Below are 17902 nucleotides of genomic sequence, written 5' to 3'. Positions count from 1 at the left end.
TACCTCAAACACCACGATTCCACAGCCAGTTCGCACATTCAACCACCATGTCAGCAAGTGCAGAGTAATTAAGCATGTGCAAACCAGCCCAATGGTGGACATGAGAAATGTATGCAACCATTGTACCAAGTGCAGTGAAACAACGTTTAAGCCAAGTTGTGAATACTTTACTTTTAGATCACACTACACTTTTAGTTTACTGTTTGATCTCAGGATCGATTCAAGTGTTTAGGCAGCATGCCATTTTCATAGTTATGGGCATGATCTGGTCTAATATGCAATAGTCCTGTTGAGTTCAGAGCGCACATACTTCAGTGCCTGTACTCGGATGGATTGTGCTCCACATTTTCTTTTGTATGAGACTGGCAATGAGGTGCGGCTCACTTGCTTAGTTATTTGGCATTTAACTTTGCAAGCCTAACAATATCTACTTGGGCTTACTCCCAAGTAAGTGGAGCTAGGATTGCAGCCTAAAGGCTATATTCAATTAAGTTGTTCTGTTAGCGTAAGTCAGGGGGTGCCCAAACTTTTTTCAGAGAGGGCCAGATTTGATGAAGTGAACATGCGTGAGGGCCAACCAAAGTTTTTGAGCCTGGCATAAGTACTTCTGGATGCAACGAGAGGCAAGTGGAAGTCCTTATGCTAACGGGACAACTTCATTGGATACAACCATAAGTTACTGTTTTGAAAAGTCCTTACTTTTTCCCAAGTTATCATTAAAAATATACTTCTTATCTAGAAAACATCAGGCTTGATTGAGATATGAATTGCAAAACTATTCCTTTTTTACTCAGAAGCAAGTCTCACTGTGCTCAAAAGGACTTTATCTCAGGTAGATTTGCATAGGTTTGGAAACCAATGGGAGTTAAATAAGCCACAAATAACTTTTCACATTGATTTCAAAGGGACTTAGCTGTGTTAGCCTTGATCCAGATGTTGTTGGAACTCAGCTTTGTTTTTGGAACAAAGCAAGCCATTCTTGTATCCAAAATATAATGAAAGGGCTTCAAACTGAACAGAAATTGAGCTTTGCTTCCTTTTATATGTTGGAAATGTGTTAGCTTTATCAATTTGACTATGAATACTGCCTCAAATGAAATAAAATAAGCATATTCATTGAGTGGAAGGTGAGCCTGCACACTCTAGTAAACCAGGAGTAGGGAAACTCAACCCCTCCAGATGTTTCTGGAGTACAGACCCCACCATCCCTAACCATTAGCCATGGTGGTTGGGGCTGATGGGATGTGGAGTCCAATGACATCTGGAAGGCCACAGGTTTCTCAGCACAATATAAATAAAGAAAAATAAAAATAAGCACATGCCACACAAAAATTAACATTTGTCTAGGCTTCACCAACAAACTACATCAAATTCAGGAAATAAAAAAATTGTACTCACACATGCAGTGGACAAGAATGTTTGGAATTTCTGATTGAGTATTTGAATGCTTTCTTAAGAGTGGTGAGAGAGAGAGGAAATACAAGGTAAAAAGTAGTACAAACAAGTAGAAGTTTGGAATATAACATACAAACATGAACAGGCTTCAGCTACAAACTATCAAAACCTCTGTTCTGTTGTTTGCCCTGCCCTTTATTCTTTCAGTACCATAGAACATTTAATTCTGCTCAGTCCAGTAACTGTGGGAGGATTTTCACCTGCTTGGAATTGGCCGAGCTCTGTCATAGCTTAGTATATTCATGTAAGCAGCACCTGAAGTCTCATCAGAGCCTTGTCCCTCAGAGCTTCTTAACTTGGATGAACCCCTGTCTATTACTCCCCTCCCCATAATCTAAGTTAGAATTTAACAATGGGAAAAGAACGAGAGGAAGAATAAACTCCCTTGGATGTTGTAATCAAAAGCTCTGAAACACCCTTTTCCAGTGAGACAAAGTAAACTCTATTTTAGAGCTCACCTAGTTGGGACTAACAGTTTGTAAGAAAGCAATTAGACACAAGCACCACTTAATGGAATTGATGTCTATTGGTTTAGTACTTTATGTTTCAATTTTCATATTGTTTTAACTGAATATTAGTTTAGGGTTTGCTATGAGCAGAAGGATTTGGATCCTGAAATGTGAGGTATAAATGGCTAAAATGAATTAATGAATATTATGAGTCATGTTAAACACATTGGCTTCTGTATAAATGGTTTGCCTAGCGAAATTTTCTTGAATATTCAGAAGCAGGTCACCTTGTTGTCAGTTGCTTCTGCTGTATGATGGCTTAAATTACATGGATTCCATTAAACTTTTCCAGTGAATGGCAATTCTAGGACTTGGGTCCAGCAGTTTGACTCCAAGATAGTGATGAAGTTGGAACAAATCATAGGATACGATACAATATGATACCATATCAATACTACCTAAGTAATGGACTTGATAAGGGGTTGTTCCTTAATAGCTATAATTTCATGATATTTTTGAGCATGGGTAGGCAAACTAAGGCCCAGGGGCCAGATCTGGCCCAATCGCCTTCTAAATCCGGCCCATGGACTATCTGGGAATCAGATTGTTTTTACATGAGTAGAATGTGTGCTTTTATTTAAAATGCATCTCTGGGTTATTTGTGGGTCATAGGAATTAGTTCATTCCCCCCTCCTTCCCCCACAAATATAGTCCAATATAGTCCAGCCCCCCACAAGGTCTGAGGGACAGTGGACTGGCCCCCTGCTGAAAAAGTTTGCTGACCCCCGGAGCTTGAGTAAACGTAGAAAGCTCAACATGTTAAACTTAACATTTTGTTTGTTTGTTGAATTTGATTAGGTTTTGAGAAGGCTAGGCCTACAACTTTCTCATCAGGAAAGCTTAAAATTGAAAATGAGAAACTGGAGAAAAGAAAGGAAGCCTTCCACCGGCCACAATGGGAGAGGGGGGAATTACTATGCCATGCCAGGTCTGGCATAGTTTGAGACCTGAACTGAAGGGGAATGGCAGGGTTTAGGGCTCTAAAGATCCTTGGGTAATGATGATTGACTGTAATAACCATGATTCATTGGGGGGGGGGGAGATTGAAATAATAATTTTACAATTTGAACTTTTAAAACTTGGTTGTACAATCTTTGTGGAAGACCCTATTCTGGGCACCCCTCTGCCCAGAAGAGTTGGAGAAAACAGGTGATGGAGCATTTTCTGCGATGTCATCCCATTTCCTGAACTCTATGTATCTATTCGCTGCACAGGTGTAGCTGGGCATGTGTGGACCAGGGGCTATCACCCTGGGCACAGTTTTTTGGGTGGCACAGGGCATCGTGAGCTGTCCTTCTCAGCCCCCTCTGGCTGTGAGGAGGAAGGAAAGCTGGAAAGTGCCAGAGAAGGACACCACAGCTCACAGTGTCCTGTGAACCCAGCGCTATTTTTGCAAATCTCAGAAAATTACTCTGGGCTTGCAGGGCGCCGTGAATATGCCCCTCAAAACCGGCCAGCCAGTGGGCCATTCCCTAGATGACTAGCTCCCTCTCTAGCCTCAGACACCTCTTAGTGTCCTACAATCAACTTACCCATGCCACAGGACCAGCACTTGCAGCTAAGGGCAAAAAAAAATGGCATGTCCCCCACCCTGCAACCACCTCCTTAGCCCCATGAATCTGCTTAGTCACCCTTCTGTGGTCATCAGGCTTGGAGGAAATGGGGAACATTAAGTGAAGCTTATTGAAGCTAAATCCTGCTCCCCACGTAAAAACCCTCCCTTCTCCTTCAGTGTGTACTCCCTGCCCCCCAGGTGCAGCTTTCAGTCTTGCAGACTCTTAACAGAAGTGTAGAACCTGTGGTGACAGTTGGGATGGCAGCTGGGAAAGAATCAATTTAAGAGGGAAACATGATTATCTTACAAAAGTGAGGAAAACCATTTTCGGCCTGAGATGCATACTTTGTTTGTTTGTTTGTTTGTTTGTTTGTTTGTTTGTTTGTTTTATATACCAATTAATTACCGAAGTCTCTAAGTGGTGTTCCCCAATAGGCTGTCTTCTATAGGTTGTATACAAATTGTGGACGAGGCAGAAGTGAGTGTGGCCACACAGAGACCACCCTTCATTCGGGCAAGCAAGAAGTCTTATCACAGCTCAAGTGGTGGTCATATTTCTGAAGGCCGGATGGAGAGGATTGAAGGGCTCAAGGTTCCCCACTACAACGTCAGAAGAAATATTGGTGGTGGGGAGGTAACCTAAAACCAGCTGCTGGGACTCAGGCTGAACACAAGCCTTGTTGGACATGAGTCAGTAGCTGATGAGGAACAAGCTGAGCATGGAATGCTGAATTAAAACAAACACTGTTCACTGCCAGTTTCAAAAGGATCTGCCAATAACCTGATTGCTGCGACTTGATGCATAATACCCCCTTTAAACAACTGAGTTTTATTTTATTAATGTGTTATTCTTTTTTTTAGATGTTGAAAAACCGAAAACATTGCATTCTTAAAAAGTCACCATTTTTTAAAGTTTTCCATATCTTAGATTATTTTTATTTAGACAATGCATTTTTATGATTTTTCCTTGTGTTAAATCAGTGCTATCTTTTCCATGGTCTAGTTGTATTTTATTTTTCCTTACAGCTGTGATCTCTAAACTCAGTTATAAATTACAAGGAAGAAAGAAAAAGGAAAGAATATGACTGGAATGGGGTGGGGGGTGGTGGATATATCTTCTGAGGCTGCTACCCTTGGGAGGGAACTGCTGATTTTCAGGTCTAGTCCCAAGGTGGGGCAGGCACATGGCCACAGTGGAAGAAATCTATTTAATACAAGTTCTTTGTATGTAGCTGCATATGAAGGCGGAGGCAAAAAACTTACCTGGACACATAATAGGTGAATTGCATTCTTTACTTCTACAAATCTGTGTATAATGTTTTGATTCGTTATTAAATATAAGCTACAGGAAACTTATATCTGCATATCCATATATTAAGATAGTTCAGGCACAGATAGGCTAGGGAAGCTAAACATAGTAAATGCATTTGCTTAGTATTTTTATGCCCATGTGAATAATGTCTGCTGATGTCAATGCAGTTTAGTTGGTATAGTGTAGTGTTGGAATGGGGAACCTATGACCTTTCAGATGTTGTTGGGTTCCAACTCCCATCAGTCCCAGCCAGCATGGCCAGTCCTCAGAAGTGACAGGGGTTGTTGTTAAGCAATAGCCTGAATATCCACAGATGCATAGTACTGTGTCCACATTTGGAACAAGGCCAAGTAACAGGAACTCTGGAATCTGGGGAGAAATTTGGATGAGATTTATTTTTGAAGCACACTTACTGGTTGTGGGCAGCAACAACAACAAAGCACATTTCCCCCTCTTAAATTCTCCTTGGTTCTATAGTAAACTGTGATGGGGCTTTACTAAAAACTGATTTATGAATGCAACGGAGCCAGTTCCAACTTCTTTCAAATACTTTGCACTCAAAGACAGACTTACTTGGGAGAAAATCCTGTTGGTTTCAACATAATTTATACCAAGGTAAAGATAACTTCCAGATGACCTGTTTATTAAGCATTCACCCCCTTCTCCCCGCCACAAAATTTGCATGGAGTTTTGATTGCATCAGCAATTTGCTGAGCATTCATTCCGATTTGTTTGCGGGGATGCTATGCCACGTTGCCTCAAACAAGTCTTATTCCACAATTCTGAGTGCATTTTCCCCACTGCTTTCCTTATTGCAACAAGTCTGATCTTGGAGGCTGGAAGGCATGTCGTGCAGCATATCCACTTCAATTGTACAACCTGAGTATTTTGGTTCGTCATTGAATGCCAACCCAAAACAGCAACAGGCTGAAAGTGCCCTAAGTTTTACAGTATTAGGCTGCAATCCAAGCCCCCCCCCCCACACACATGTATCAAACTAGTACAGTGTGGGTGCCAGTGTGGTATATCAGGGACTAAGCTCTGGGAAAACAGGTTTCATATCCCACCTTGGGTGATGTTCAGCCATGACCTGCCTTTCAGCCTAACCTTCCTGACAGTCCTGTAAAGTGATGCAGAAATGTGGAGAATTAAGTTGGAGTGGGTGGGAGGAAAGATAGGGAAATTTAAATCGACAGATTTATCTACCCCCCGCTTCCCAGTATAAGTAATAAATAAATACACAGCAGAATTATTTACCAGCTTGTATTACTTTTTTTGTTTTTAATCAAAATGGGTTATATGCATGAAATGTTTAAATTCAGTTTTAAATATTATTGTAATCATCAATGTTTCCCCCCCCCAGGGGGTACTCAAGGGTACGCAGTACTGACAACTCTTTTCGTTGTTAAAAAGTGTGGCAGTTACTGTAACAACTTCATGGTGAGTACTGGCACCTATTTTTCGGGGGGGGGAGAAGCACTGATCATCATTATTATGTATTTTTAAGGTGCAAAAAAGGGGGTTAATACTGTAGATGTTGTATGACATCTCTTCCTTCTTGTTCTTGCAAGTACCCTGCATTCAAGAATGGAAGAAACCAACCACACAAATGTCTCCTATTTCATCCTTTTGGGATTTCCCAGCTCTGCAGAGCTTCAGATTCTCTTTTTTGTCCTGTTCATACTTAGCTACCTGCTGACCCTACTGGAAAATCTCGTCATCATCGTAGTTGTTCGGCTGAACAACAGCCTTCACAAGCCCATGTACTTCTTTCTGTGCAACCTCTCTTTCCTTGAATTCTGGTATGTCACAATCATTGTCCCTAAGATGCTGGCAGATTTCCTCACACAAGACAAGCGTATCTCCTTCCAAGGCTGCCTGACACAACTGTATTTCTTCGTCACATTTGTGTGCACTGAATACATCCTTCTGGCTGTTATGGCTTACGACCGGTATTTGGCCATCTGCTACCCACTGCGGTATCCAGCTATCATGAGTAATAGTTTATGTGCTCGGCTCTCAGCGGGATGCTGGACATGCGGCTTAATTACCTCTGCAATCAAGCTCAGCTTCATCGGTCGGCTGAAATACTGTGGCACTGACAAGATCAACCACTATTTCTGTGACATTTCACCTCTCTTGAATGTATCCTGCACAGATTCTTCCATGGCTGAGCTGGCAGATTTTATCCTAGCTCTTATGGTTATCATGGTCCCACTCTGCATTGTTGTGCTGTCCTACATCTATATCATCTCAACGGTGTTGAAGATCCCTTCAGCTCAAGGCAGAAAGAAAGCTTTCTCCACCTGCAGTTCCCATCTCACTGTTGTGGTGCTGTTCTACTCTACCACACTCTTCACCTACGCACGGCCCAAAGCGATGTATGCCTACAACTCCAACAAAGTGGTGTCGGTGCTGTACACTGTAGTAGTGCCCCTTCTGAACCCTCTAATTTATTGCCTCAGGAATAAGGAAGTAAAAGATGCACTGAGGAAGACTCTTTCAGTTTAAGGAACTAATGAAGAGTTGGGAGTTGGAATACAGGACACCATAAACTGCTGGATAGTGGAAAACAAAAGAAGGCTGCAGTCCCAGACCCACCTAGGAGATTTCTTTTTAATCTACTTGATATGGGGATCTGATTGATTTTAAGTTTTGATCATTTGCAGTTCTGAAAACTCTCTGTCAAACTTACTCTTGGTTTGTCTCATTTATGTTTTTTCATTATTTATAATTTTGTGGCCATTGACTATACCAATTTACCTGAGAGTTAGCTCCACTGAACACAGTAGGACTTATAAGTAGAAATGTATGGATTGTATCATAATGCCTTATGTGGGTGTTCAGCCTGATCACACAAGGACTAAATGTGTATGTGGGACATAGGAACACACTGCAACCTTTAATCCCTGAATACTAGGCATGTTGCTCTACCCAATATTTCTGGAAATGTATGAAGGTTGCCCTAAGCATAATCAGCTGAATTCACTTTTTAGCCTCTTTACAATTGGAAATTGTAATGAGGAGGTTCCTAAGAACATTCAGCTGAACTTATTTAGAAGCACTGTTAAGATCTTTGAAAGTCAGGGGTAAAAGCGGTACACCTGGTAGTGCAAGGGAAATGGGGACAGGTGTGGTGTACATGCTCTGCCCCCCTGCATGCACTTTGACTTTGCACGATCAGGCTGAATGCCTGAACAGTGCTCCAGTGTTTTTGAATTTAGGTTACACACTTCAGTCTCTTATAGCTGAGAAATTTAATTAAATGAACTTGCTTGAAATAAAATGGCAAAATCAGCAATGCTGGATAGATTCTGCACCTCCTTGAAACACAAATCCCAGCAATTGTGGTATGTCAACAAAAAAAGAAACAGTGAGTTTTAGCTAAGCAAGTTTTACCTATGTTAACCATGTCCATTAATTTCAATGGGTCTACTCTGAGCATCACTAAACACAGGATTCAGTCCATGTTTTCCACTTTTGATAATCTGACACACCTGAGATGTATATTTTTTAGAACCTTATTTCTGTGTTTGGAAGTAGTTTTGAGCTGTTTTTAACAATGTGTTTTAATTTTTGCAATCTGCCTTGTGATTTCAAGTTGATGGGTTAATAATAATAATAATAATGCTATTGTCCATCTTATTTCTAGTAAATAAAATTTTGACTTTCATGTATGTGTTTATTTGTTTAATAGATGGGGGGAGAGGCTCACAAGAATTAAAATCAAGTCAGTAAAATCATCTGTGCAATGTAGAGTTTAAGAAAAATATATTAGGGACATAGCAAGCTGCCTTATACTAAGTTAGAGCACCAGTACATCTAGCTCATATTGTTAACAACAACAACAACAACAACAACAACAACAACAACAATTTATTTTTACCCCGCCCATCTGGCTGGGTTTCCCCAGCCACTCTGGATGGTTTCCAGCAAAATATTAAAAGTACATTAAAACATCAATCATTAAAAACTTCCCTAAACAGGGCTGCCTTCAGATGTCTTCTAAACATCAGGTAGTTGTTTATTTCTTTGACATCTGATGGGAGGGCGTTACACAGAGCGGATGTCACTACCGAGAAGGCCCTCTGCCTGGTTCCCTTTAGCTTTGCTTCTCGCAGTGAGGGAACCACTAGAAGGCCCTCGGTGCTGGACTTCTGTGTCCAGGCAGAATGATGGCGGTGGAGATGTTCCTTCAGGTATATTAGGCCGATGCCGTTTAGGTCTTTAAAGGTCAGCACCAACACTAAATTGTGCTCAGAAACATACTGAGAGCCAATGTAGGTCTTTCAAGATCGGTGTTATGTGGTCTTGGCGGCCACTCCCAGTCACCAGTATCAAAGGCCGCTGAGAGATCCAGCAGAACTAGGAAACCGCTTTCACCTTCGTCCCTAGCCCGCCGGAGATCATCGACCAGCGCGACCAAGGCAGTTTCAGTCTCATGATGAGGCCTGAATCCCAATTGGAAGGGATCCAAATGGTCCGCATACTCCAGTTCGCATACTAAATTGCGAACCACCTGAAAGAGTCTCCTGCTGCTATTTTCTGCAGATGCAATACAGGCAGTGAAGAAAGTCCTCTTCACCGTCGCTATTGCCACTTGGTGGGCTCAATATTGAGCTCTAACCTGCATCCAGTCCAATTCAGAATGAGTTTTCCACTACCGGTGCTCTAGTCTCAGTATTTGTTTCATCACCCTTAGCTCTGGGGGAAACCACAGGGCTGTCTGGGCTTCATGGGAGAGGGCGCTTCATGGGAGAGGGCGCTTCAGAGCCAGACAATCGATAGCCCTGGTTAACTCCGCATTCTAGTGGGCCACCAGGGAATCAGCTGAAAGGCCATCAACATGGGATAAAGCATCCCCCCACTCTCTGGATAAAGCATCCCCCCACTCTCTGGAAACCATTTGGATCCATTCAATGGAGGGGGCGGACCATCCGAATTGGCCCCACCTCCCTGCAGAGGGGAAGGGTCGCGGAGAAATCCAGTTGCACCAGGAAGTGATCTGACCATGGCACTTCTTTTGTTTCACTTTTACTTAATGTCAGATCACCCACATCAATAGAGGTGAACACCAGGTCTAAGGCATGTCTGCGACTATGAGTTCGGCCAAATTTATTCAGGGACAGCCCCATGGAGGCCATGTTTTCCACAAAGTCCCAAGCAGTCCCTTGTAAGGTCGTGTCGACATGGATGTTAAAATCATCTAGGACAACCAAACTAAGTGTCTCCAGGAGAACATCCACCATGACCTGAAGCAGCTCGGAAAGGGAATCCTTGGTGCAGCAGAGAGGTTGGTACACCAAACGGAATCCTGTACTGCCCTTATTGCCCAGCTTCCAGAACATGCACTCAGAGAACTGGGTCTTCCCAATAGACTCCTGGTGTAAACTAGGAACTTCCTAAAAATCACTGCAACCCCCCCTCCCCACCCACATGGTGGACAAGCAGCAGCAAGGACAGGCCCATCTGCTTTATCCAACCAAGTCTCTGTTACACATGCCAGGTCAAGTCCTCCATCCACCATCAAGTCATGGATGGGAGTGGTCTTACCATTCATTGACCTGGCATTGCAGAGCAGCACCTTCAGGTCATGTGGGTCTCCCTTGTTGATTCCAGTATCCATCCAGTCAAGACCAGACCCAGAGGCAGGGATAGTCTTCAAACAACGATTAAAGCTGCCTCCTCGGTAATGACATGGTCTGGTCTTAGCATAACTCCTTCTCCTACCCGTGATCACTGAGATCGGGTGGCCCAGTGCATCCCCCCCACCCCCCGTGGAACCTGCCCCAGCCATTCTGTTGGCTGAGGCCCGTTCCCAGGCAGCCCTGACCCTTTCCCCTTAAGACAACTATTAAAAAACAAAAAAAGAAAAAAAAAAAAAAAAAAAAAAATAATCAAAAATTACTATACTAAAATTAAACCAATCCTCATTGACCAGCAGAAGCTCTTCAGGGTTTCAGAGAGGTTCTTTTTTTGCACAAGTTCTGCAGTGAGGTTAGATAACATCATTGCACATGTATTTAATTCGCATTCATGCCGATTTTTTTGCAGGGAGGTTATAAGACATTGCACTCAGCAATTGTTATCCCACACTTTCCTGTGAGTTTTCCTGTCACTCTCCTTATCATAAAAAGTCGTTTTTTAAAAATAAAAAAACACACACACAAAAGTGAGTTCATTGCAAAGAGAGTCAAATTAACTTTAATTGTACTTGAACTGAACTTTAATAGTGACAGCTGGAAGTGCCCTAATTGCATATTTCCGTGTGCCAGTTGCTATGAATTGGATTGGCACCATATCTTTGAAAAAAACTTTACAAGCTTTCCTGGAAACCAAAACAATGTTGTTGCCTAAGTTTAGTAAATGTCATTTGCTTTTCCCCCAGTGATGTAATACAGCACCTTAGACTAGTACAGGATAAAAGTGTTTGACACTATAAACTACCTACTCCACCAGGAAAATCTTTGGATTCATTTGTAATGCAGACTTCAGACTGTTGGTGAAAGCAGTCAAGTCTTGCCAATCAGAAAACAACTTTTTGCCAGTGCAGACTTAATTTTGGCGCAATGATTTATTTACAATCTATCCTCTGAAAAGGAAAAGGGTTTCTCATTTTTCAACTCTTGCCATGCAAAATCTGGATTTGGTAGGATCCTTCAAAGCAAATCATGGTAAGTCCTTGTGTGCTGATATGGATCTTTGTTACTTAGAAGTACAATTAGAGAAAATAAACTGAAATGCAAATCTGATATAAAATTCTTCAAATATGTTGTTTGTTATTATGTATATTTACTAGAAAGTGGGTTCTATGGAGTTCAGTAGAACTTTCTCCCAATTTAGCAACCTTAATATCCATCTGTTTCAATATATAGGTCATATGGCACGTTTTACACTGATTAGAGCAAGATTTAAAAATATCTAATAAAACTGCTGAAAATAAAGGGGGGAAATGCATATTTGTTTTCTGGGGAGAATAGAACAAAAATTATAACAAATTCAATACTTTTGCAGCACACCATGAACACCATTGTACTCAGTCAAGTTATAAATATTTTATTTTTTATGCTTTTAAATAAATAGCAAACATTTTTCACTTGATTGCCGCTCAAAATTATGAGAAGCTATTTGGAAAGTAGATTTATTTATCTATTTAGGAAAGGACATTTATACAAATTATGAAATAAAACTTTGCTCTTATCCATCAGGACTTTTTTAACACTCTTATGATTCAGAAGATCTTTCTGTGGATCTAACCTATTGACATTACATTTAGTTCATAACTACAAAAAAACTTCTCCTGAACCCAGTAAGGCTTAATTCAGAGTAAACACGCATAGAATGATGAAATACTTTTCACCATCAAGGGTTATATTTTATCCAACATGATGTATTGGGAGCCTCTGAACATTAGCACTAAAGCAGTGAATAGACTTAAACAGGATGGAAGCTATTCTAGTCATTACATCAAGTTAAATGCATGTAAGGTAAAGGTAAAGGGACTCCTGACCGTTATGTCCAGTCGCGGACAACTCTGGGGTTGTGGTGCTCATCTCGCTTTACTGGCCAAGGGAGCCAGCGTACAGCTTCCGGGTCATGTGGCCAGCATGACTAAGCCACTTCTGGAGAACCAGAGCAGTGCACGGAAACGCCGTTTACCTTCCCGCCGGAGCGGTACCTATTTATCTACTTGCACTTTGACATGCTTTCGAACTGCTAGGTGGGCAGGAGCTGGTACCGAGCAACGGGAGCTCACCCTGTAGTGGGGATTCGAACCACTGACCTTCTGATCGGCAAGCCCTAGGCTCTGTGGTTTAGACCACAACGCCACCCGCTGTGTACTCAGATACAAATATATGGAAATGCTGGCATGCTGGAGCTGTCCCATAGAAAGGCTGAATTAAAAACAGAGCAATAACATCTGCCCCTTTCCTTTGCACCCTGCTGCACTACATCCCACAACATTTTGAAGCTCTGCCAACTCTCTGGAGCATATATTTGGAAGTGTGTGGATTTGGGAGAGATGGGAAGTGACCAACAAACATGTTTAATGATAAGGGAGGGGAGGGAGGGTTTGCCCTTCTGCCAACTGGACTGAGGGAGTCAGGCACAGGTGGCTTTTGTGCATGGCTGGCTGGCTTTCCCCTTTGCTTTGATGACACTGATCCTCATTTTGGGCCAGGGCTGTGTGGCCACCCTATGCGTTGTGAAATTAGGATTTATTTGTCTCAAGCTGCATCACTTTTTGCTTAATCTGCACTGAGGTGGGGGCTAGGGAAGGTTGCTATAGCTACTGGATATCCCAGAAAATTAGGTTGTACAAAAACTCATATTTTGAAACAAACAAAACGACCGGTAATTTGGGTGCTGGGTTCTTTTTGTAATCACTGTAAGTGTTGTTTCTGTGCAGAACAGGCATTCAGTCACGGAGAGACAAAACCAATCCAGTGTTAGAGATTTCATTCTACTGGGCTTCCCAACATCCCTGGAATTCCGAATCTTGCTCTTCACGTTGTTCCTCATTATCTACATTTTGGTTTTGTCTGAGAACATCATGATAATGCTGACAGTCTGGGTGAACAACAACCTCCACACTCCCATGTACTTCTTTCTGTGGAACTTGTCCTTCTTAGAGATCTGGTACATCACCATCACCCTGCCAAAGGCTATGGTGAACTTTGTGATAGAGAGAAATCTGATCTCTTTTGCGGGATGCATGATGCAACTCTATTTCTTCCTGGCATTGGGCTGCACCGAGTGTGTCCTTCTTGCCGTCATGGCCTATGACCGTTATGTTGCCATCTGCTACCCTTTGCGCTACCAGGTAATCATGACACGAACCCTCTGTATCCAGCTGGCAGCTGGATCGTGGATGAGCGGCTTTTTCATCTCCACGTGGAAAGTCCTCCTAATATCTCAGTTGACATACTGTGGTCCCAATATCATAAATCACTTCTTCTGTGATGTATCCCCACTTCTGAACTTGTCTTGCACTGATATGTCCATGTCTGAGCTGACAGATTTCATATTAGCTTTGTTTATCCTATTGACTCCCCTTTGTGTCACTATCATGTCCTACATTTATATCATCTCCACCATCCTACGCATTCCCTCAGCCAAGGGCCGCCAGAAAGCATTCTCCACCTGTGCTTCTCACCTCACTGTGGTAGTGATCTTCTACTCTGCCAGTATTTTCATCTATGCCCGCCCCAGGGCTATCAGCTCCCTCAATTCGAGCAAACTTGTTTCACTTCTTTATGCTGTCATAGTCCCCCTTTGCAACCCGATTATTTACTGTCTCAGGAACAATGAAGTGAAACAAGCGCTGAAGAAAACCCTGTTGCAGATACCATAAGGACTTCCCTTATGGCTGGTTTGGAGACTGCTATTGGCACAGAATACCATAGCCTGAGTGGTGCCCCTTACTAGACACATGTCACACCTGTGCTAAGGGAACTTTGCAGGTTGTCTATTAAGTTACTAAAATATAAAGCCCTAAACAGCTCTGGACTATGTTACCTGAAAGAACCAATTGCCCTCCATTAAGCTCAGCAAATTGAACAAAGTTAGCCTTTCCATGAACTTGTGTCTGGTGGCACTGGTGTTATGTAAAGCACTCCCTGCTGAAATACTAGAGGACACACCTAAACTGGCATTGCACTGGGCTTTGAAGACACAGACATTCCCTTGGTCTCTCAAAATGTTTCAAGCAATGTATTGTTTTAATGGGATTGTTTTACTGCATGTTTTAACTATGGAGGTTTATGTTTCAATGTTTTATTGCATGTGTTGTATTATTATTATTATTATTATTATTATTATTGTTGTTGTTGTTGTTGTTGTTGTTGTTGTTGTTATTAATACCCCACCCATCTGGCTGTGTTATGGATTCATTATGGATGTTTATATTTTGATATTTGTGCAATTGGTTTTTATACTTGTAAACCACTTAGAAACCTATTTTGGCATTCAGTTCTATACAAATTTAACAAAAAGCAACAATAATAAACCAGGGAAGAGGTCAGATTTAATATTACAGAGAAGTAAGTAGCAGGCTGCTCTTGCCTATTAAAATGGCAAGCACAGCTGTTTTTTGTATTTTTGTTTTTAACCAACCAGGGAGTGGAGAAGCATTTTTGACTTAAGGGTCACATTCCAAAGGTTACATGCTGGTAGTGTGCAGGGCCAAATTTAAAAGTTTTTTTTTTGGGGGGGGGCAACGAAGCCACCTACAAAGCCCATAGAGATACCCATACACTTTTCCCATTCAAACACATCAATATTCCCTTAATTCACACACATTTAGATGTTTAACGTATCCTGAAACAATGATAAAGGGGCACTGCTAAGAGTACTGCTTGCCCCACAGGTATACTCAATATGTACAAGAAAACAGGCTTTTAGGGTTGCATCTCCAGCCCTCTGGAATAAATATCCAGTAGCTTTTAACTTCTTCAAGTAAAATGCCTTGCAGAATCTTTCTAACAAACCAAGATACTCATAGGACACTTCCAAAATTAAATTTCTTTTGTATATGTGTGTTTGTGTGTGCACACGTGCACACACACAAACACACACACAAACGTTAACATCTGACTGCAATAATAATAAGACTTTCCTAAGGGCTATGGTGCTGAGTACTTAAACTGGTGTGTAGCCAGATCCTCTGCATGGCTCAAATCCTACAAAGTTCATTGAAATCAATGAAATTAAGTTAGACAAATTTGTTAATTTCAGTGGGTCTCCTCTGAGTAGTACTAACTAATATATAAATTCCTCTAATATAATGCATTTTATATTGCTGGTATATACAATTTAATGAACACTCCCCCCCCCAATGTATACAATATAAATATTGTTTTGTTGGAGAACTGCATTGCAAAATTCGGGGAGGAGAAAATTTTGAGGAAATAGCTGCATTGAGTAGCTGCATTCTGGATCAGTTGAATTTCTTTTGCATCCCTATTCTGAATATGACTCAGTTTTATACCACTCAGAAGTTAGTTCAGGGGGGCTGACTCCCTCATATGTATGCAATGGATGGTGTTCTTAATTCCACTGAACTCAGTTTCCAGAGAGCCACGGTCTTAGATTTTGAGAAACAAAAATGTATTTTTCATGTGTGTCTTCAAAAGGTTAGCTACCTTCTGGAAGGAAGCCTCGTGGAAATTACATATAGCTAAGAATATAAGTTGAGGAGGCTTGCTTAAGGTGTCTATTCATTCTAAGACTGAAAAATAAAGTCTAGTCCTTGGGAACTATTCTATTATGTAAAAGTTAATACAGAAATACATTTGTAATTGAACTGATTTTCATTCACAAACCACAGTATATTCTCATGTTACTGTATGTCTCCTGCATTAACATTTGTGTCTCATAACATAATCTACAGGGGGAATCTCCAAATATGCAAGGAATGGGATTTAACTATTGGGTTAAAATGTTTGTATGTCTTTTCTTTCTTTTTTTACTCTTAGGGAAAGCTATAAAGAGGGAGCTGACAAGTTATTATTATTTTTTTAAAGCAGTGTTTCAGAGGAAAATAACAGTAACAATAAAGGTATTTTACTAGATAATCTGAATTTTTTGCCTGCAAGATTCATTTGTTATGGCATGCTAGCATATGTAAAGTGTCATAACATTTATGTTATTATTTCTTTATATAATAATTATAATAATATTAATGACAATGACAACAGCAACAGCAATAATAATTTATTTGTACCCTGCCCATCTGACTGGGTTGCCCCAGCAACTCTGGGCGGCTTCCACTATATATCACTTGACTAATGAAATCTCAAAATGGTTTACAGAAATTCACCAGTAGAAAACATTCTAAAACAAGTGTTTTAGGTATACAAAAATATTTTAAATCAGCAATGGGCTAAAGGCATATTAAGGCACCCGTTAGCTTTTACATATCTGAATACGCTTGCCAAAAAGGGGGGGGGGGAGAGAAAAAGAAAAGAAATGGTAGGCACTCGAAAGGAGTTCAGGGAAGGGTCCTGCTGAGGCGAACAGTGTGAATAGAAAGGAAATTCCAAAGCTTTGGTGCTCCCACACTGAAAGATAATTTTTTTACTAGTGCTCGAAACAGTAAAGTGGGTATATATGGGGTAATGGAATCTTGCCCATAAGCTGGTCCCAGTCTTTTAGGGGCTTTATGTACTAATAGTAACACCCTGAACTTCACCCAGTAACGGATTGGCAACTAGCACAGGTTTCTGAGCAGAGGTGCTACATGCTGACAGTATCACACTCCTGTAAGCAATCAGGTCACAGCATTCCACACTTACTGCAGATTTCAGATCCAGGGCAAGGGAATCCCAACATAGTAATCCATTCATTTATCAAAATTTATCAAAATATTTTATGTGACAACTGCTATGTAAAGAAACTCTCTAAACCCTTCCAATATGTTGCTAATACATCAGAACATTGCTGTTCCATTATAAGAAGAAGAAGAAGAAGAAGAAGAAGAAGAAGAAGAAGAGGAGGAGGAGGAGGAGGAGGAGGAGGAGGAGGAGTTTGGATTTGATATCCTGCTTTATCACTACTACCTGAAGGAGTCTCAAAGTGGCTAACATTCTCCTTTCCCTTCCTCCCCCAAAACAAACACTCTGTGAGGTGAGTGGGGCTGAGAGACTTCAGAGAAGTGTGACTAGCCCAGCAGCTGCATGTGGAGGAGCAGAGACACGAACCCGGTTCCCCAGATTACGAGTCTACCGCTCTTAACCACTACACCACACTGGCTTATGTTTCCAAGAGTTCACAAGATGTTTATACGAGGTTCACAAGCGGCACATTAAAACAACTGACCAGCTGCATGTGCTGAATGTGATTCATACCTGCTTAAGAGCTACCTGTTCAATCAGACTTTTATTGGTTGTTCTTTCCCAGCTTGAAAGGATGTGTGCTGCTGGATTCAGTGCGTAGAATTTTATAACAATGTCCATTTTATCCAGTGCCGGATTTATGTATAAGCTAAACAAGCTATAGCTTAGGGCCCCACTCTCTTGGGGCCCCCAAAAAAATTAAAGGAAAAAAAACCTGAATGTACATTTCCAAAAT

The 17902-nt window shown here is 41.3% G+C and overlaps 2 protein-coding genes across 2 annotated transcripts; both read left to right on the top strand.

Annotated features, from left to right (window-relative positions):
* The first annotated feature begins 6418 nt into the window (after window positions 1-6418).
* On the top strand, window positions 6419-7342 carry LOC117058724 (olfactory receptor 6Y1-like). Its single transcript, XM_033170069.1, has one exon. The coding sequence runs from the start codon at window positions 6419-6421 to the stop codon at window positions 7340-7342; it is 924 nt and encodes a 307-aa protein (XP_033025960.1).
* Window positions 7343-12216: 4874 nt separating this feature from the next.
* LOC117057864 (olfactory receptor 226-like) lies at window positions 12217-14186 on the top strand. The gene is made up of 2 exons (XM_033168703.1): window positions 12217-12318; window positions 13242-14186. Exons 1-2 carry the CDS (start codon window positions 12217-12219, stop codon window positions 14184-14186), a joined length of 1047 nt encoding a protein of 348 aa, XP_033024594.1.
* Window positions 14187-17902: the final 3716 nt, after the last annotated feature.

Source organism: Lacerta agilis, chromosome 14, assembly GCF_009819535.1.
Source record: "Lacerta agilis isolate rLacAgi1 chromosome 14, rLacAgi1.pri, whole genome shotgun sequence".
In the NCBI taxonomy this organism is placed as follows: domain Eukaryota; kingdom Metazoa; phylum Chordata; class Lepidosauria; order Squamata; family Lacertidae; genus Lacerta; species Lacerta agilis.
This window is presented reverse-complemented; position numbering and strand designations above follow the sequence as displayed.

What these genes read in the sequence shown, in the direction of transcription:
- LOC117058724 (XM_033170069.1), top strand. Translation starts at nt 6,419, where the DNA reads ATGGAAGAAACCAACCACACAAATGTCTCCTATTTCATCCTTTTGGGA.
- LOC117057864 (XM_033168703.1), top strand. Translation starts at nt 12,217, where the DNA reads ATGATGTATTGGGAGCCTCTGAACATTAGCACTAAAGCAGTGAATAGA. An exon ending in TCAAGTTAAATGCATGTAAG is followed by an intron (nt 12,319 to 13,241) that starts GTAAAGGTAAAG and finishes GTTTCTGTGCAG; the next exon opens with AACAGGCATTCAGTCACGGA.